Source organism: Colobus angolensis, unplaced genomic scaffold, assembly GCF_000951035.1.
Source record: "Colobus angolensis palliatus isolate OR3802 unplaced genomic scaffold, Cang.pa_1.0 Scaffold27, whole genome shotgun sequence".
Classification (NCBI taxonomy): domain Eukaryota; kingdom Metazoa; phylum Chordata; class Mammalia; order Primates; family Cercopithecidae; genus Colobus; species Colobus angolensis.
The window spans coordinates 15,295,956-15,299,649 of record NW_012115932.1 but is presented as its reverse complement, the minus strand read 5'-3'; the positions used below and the strand labels follow the sequence as shown (position 1 = coordinate 15,299,649).

Sequence of the window (3,694 nt, the reverse complement as noted above, 5' to 3'; positions counted from 1 at the left end):
GAGAGAGACAAAGACAGATACATTAAGGCAAAGAGATTCGAGAAACAAGAAAGGGAAGACAAAAGGACAAAAAGAGGACAATGGAGAGGAGGGAGACAAAGAAACCCAGAGAGACACAGAGGCCAAGAGTCAGAACTGGGGAGAGAAGGAGGAGGAGACGACAGAACAAGAAAAAGCTGAGGACAATGAAAAGCAATAGAGGACGAACTACACCGGAAGACATCATAAAACTGTAAAGAAAAGGAGAAAGATACAGTACAACAGAGACCCAGAGTAACACACACAGGAGAAAACAAGGGAACATTGTAGAGAAAGAAACGGAGAGGCCAGAAAGTAAGTTTTTAGAAGACTGAAAGCGAGAATGATAAAAGAGGGGGAAAAATCCAAGAACAAGAGGAAACGTTCATGGGTTTTGTTTGTTAGTCACGGTTGGAAGGGGTCAGCCGCTCCCAATCTCGCAATTCTGAAACTTCCAACTCTTGAGCCACGGTGGAGCTGGGTGGACCCGCCCACGCCGCTACCACACCAGGGCTTGGAGTTCTGAGTTCCGGGCGCCCCGCCCACTCCAGCCCAGTGACGCCGCGGGGGCTGCGGTGACGTCACACGACGTCATGCTCCACCTGGGGTCCCACGCAAACCCGACAAGGAGCGGGGTCCCCGGGGTTGTGCGCTGCATTTGCTCCCCAGGCCTTCGGAGACCGAGGATTTGCACCGGTTCTGCGCGCAAAGCCTGCCCACAGAGCGCCCAGACCCGTCAGAGCCAGGTCCTCTCTGAGGCTCCGCAGGAAAAAGAGGGCGGAAAGCAGGTTGCGGGGTAAAGGGGGGCTCTGAGTTCCGGTTTAAGTTCCAAGAAGTTCGAGGCCACTCTGCCTCCCGCCCCCCAGGTGGATTTGACCTTGGGACGGCCTATGCATCTGCCCAGGTCCGGCCTTTTACTCACCAGCCCGCCCCGGCGTTGGCCCGCGGCCCTCGGGCCTGGGGCACCTTTCCCACGTCCAGTTCCCATCCCGCGCGCACCCAGGCTGAGGGCGGCCGGCACCAACTGACCTGCACCGCGCGTCCTCCGCGGGGCCCCGGGCCGGGGTTGCAGCCGAGGCGAATGCAGACGAACCTTCAGAAGTGGACGCTTCCTGCGCACCTCCGCGCTCGGCTTCTACCGCCGCGGGGGTGGGGCGCAGGGCCACGGGGTGGGGCGCAGGGCCGGGGGTCGCCGAGTATTATTGGAACGAAAACGAAATAAAAGCGGCGTTAAGTGAAATAGCTAACTTTTTTATTAAATAAAACGACTTAAATAAAAGGAACGGAAAAGAAGAAGAGTGGACCCAGCCTAAACGCAGGGTGCCCCGGGCCCCTGACACTTCCCCCAGCGGCCGGGTCGGCTGCCCCTCCTCCAGCGGCCCCCGCGGGGGAAGCAGGTGGCCGGTTTCTAAAGAAAAAAAGCCAAAACTTTTTATTATTTACACGTTTGGGCAAAAGTACAAAGTATAATACAGGCGCCCGGCCCGGGGGATGCGGGCGGGGGGCGGAGAAACGTAAGGCGCTTTCTTGTCAGGCCCGGGCCTGGGGCGGGACGGGGCGCGGGGCTGGGGATCGGATTGTGCGGCCGCGCGGAGCCCAGGCCCGACCCCCTTCCGCGGCCGGCCAGTCTATGGCCGCGCCCTGGGGCCTACTCGGGCTTGGCGGGTCCTTCCCCTCTCAGCCCCGGTTCCCCCGCAGCCCGGCTGGGGGGTCCGGGGCTCCCGGCTGGGTGGGGGCGGCGATCCGTGGCGACGGTGCGCGCTGGTGGGCTCACACCAGGGAGGTGACGGCGGGAACCTTGGAACTATCCTCCTCCCAGGGCTGCAGATTCTGCAGAGCAAAGAGTGACGAGTTGTGCAGACAGAGCGGGTCGGGCTGGATGGAGTCGTTGAGGCTCTTTTGGAAGGCGTCGTGTTGCAGCTGCAGCATGAGCCGGCTCGCCTGCTGCCGCTCCGCCTCCCGCTCCTCCGCCGTCTGCCGCCTGCACCGGGGGAGGGAGAGGGACAGCACCGTCATGCACCCGGCACCGCGGGGCCGCCGGCGGGGCCCCGGCCCTCCCGGGAGCCGAGGCCATCCGGGAGCCTCGAGGCGCAGAAACCGTCTGCCTCCCAGCCCGCGCTTTACGCCTGAGGCCCTCACATCCAGGGAGCAGGTTGGGATCATTTGTTTTTGTTGTGTGCCAGAGGGTCTCCAGGAGGGGACTCTCCCTGCCGGCCCACCTGCAAGCCCGGGTACTGTGGCTTCACCAACAATAAAGATTGTTCCTTTCGCCGAATAGCAAGGGCAGGGCCTGTGTGTAACTGACTTGGCCCTGCGGGAACCGGGGTCGCTGGGGTCCGCGAGTGGGCAGTCTGGCTCTGCACCACCCGCACGACGCCCGGGGGCTGGGTCATCCTCATCCAGTTCGCCCAGAGCCTGTCATGAAACCCTTTGCAGACGCGATCGCTTCGCCGTTTACGGGTTGAATCAAAACAGAGATCGGATAAAAACGCGGCTGGAGTGGAGACGCGGAGATAGGGTGATGGGGAGGGGGGAGGAAAACGGCGTCCACGAGGATTGTTGAAAATCTGAGAGGGCGGGCTGGAAGAAGGAGGAGAAGGAAAGTGCGAGAGGCCCGTGTGTGCGTGTGTGTGTGTGCGCGCGTGTGTGTTTGGGGCGGGGGGTGAGAGGAAATCAAGTGAGCGCAGGAGACCGTACAAAACACGGGGAGAGAGTTGGAGGGGCTCACGAAAGATGGAGATGGGGATAGAGGAGAAACCGAGGCGTGGGAGACCACGATGGAGAGAGAAGTACAGGCCAGCGAGAAGGGTGAAAGGAAGAGGTACAATCTGCGAAGGCGGGTGGGGGTGTGTTGCGGAGAGGATGGGAGGGGGCGGGGGTACTGGATAGCCTTAAAATGGGGCGAGTCGAGGCTGCGGCTCGGGGCGGGGCAGGTGAAGGGCAGGTGTAAGGTGGGCCGAGTCAGGCCTCTCTCACCGCCACTTGGTCCTCCGGTTTTGGAACCAGGTCTTGACCTGCGCGTCCGTCATTTTGAGGGACTTGGCGAGCGCCGCCCTCTCGGCAGAGGCCAGGTACTTCTGGCGATGGAAGCGCTTTTCCAGCTCGCAGATCTGCACCCGGGAAAAGGACGTGCGCGGCTTCTTACGCTTGGGCGGCGTCCGGTTCTGGTAGGGGTGGCCGATGCGCCGGGTCACGGTGAAGGGCGTGAGTGCGGCCGCCGCTGCGGAGACACACGAGAGCCCCTGAAGCCCAGCCCGGCTTGGCCACCGTTCAGGCCCCATGCGGACCCCGTGGCGCCCCGTGGAACACGGAGAGCTCAGCTATTTCGCTGGTCGCGCGCGTTTCCAGCGACACCAAGCCGGTCGGGAGACGCCCTCGCCCCCTGTCCCTTCCCCCAGGCACGGGCTTATTTTCCTGCAACTCTCCGATTACCCTCCCCACTACGGCTGCCCGGGGCCCTGGGGCCGAGGCCTCAGCCGCGCTTGGGCCTCTAGAATGGTTTCTGGGAGTGGAGTGCACAGGGTATGGCGCCTCTGGCCCCGAGAGGGCGGAGGCCTGGAGCCTGGTCGCCAGCTCTGCTCACCTGTGAAGCGGTCTTTGACGAAGCGGCGGCTGCTCTCCATCCAGGGGAAATTGAGGCCGCCCAGGCTGGACACCGTGGGCACGGAGGGCATGG

General features: G+C 62.6%; 1 protein-coding gene across 1 annotated transcript; it reads right to left on the bottom strand.

The window, feature by feature from the left end:
- Positions 1 to 1,788: 1,788 nt before the first annotated feature.
- On the bottom strand, positions 1,789 to 3,692 carry TLX3 (T-cell leukemia homeobox 3). Its single transcript, XM_011947775.1, has 3 exons — positions 3,602 to 3,692; positions 2,995 to 3,238; positions 1,789 to 1,999 (listed from the first exon to the last, which is right to left on the bottom strand). Exons 1-3 carry the CDS (start codon positions 3,690 to 3,692, stop codon positions 1,789 to 1,791), a joined length of 546 nt encoding a protein of 181 aa, XP_011803165.1.
- Between the last annotated feature and the right edge of the window lie 2 nt (positions 3,693 to 3,694).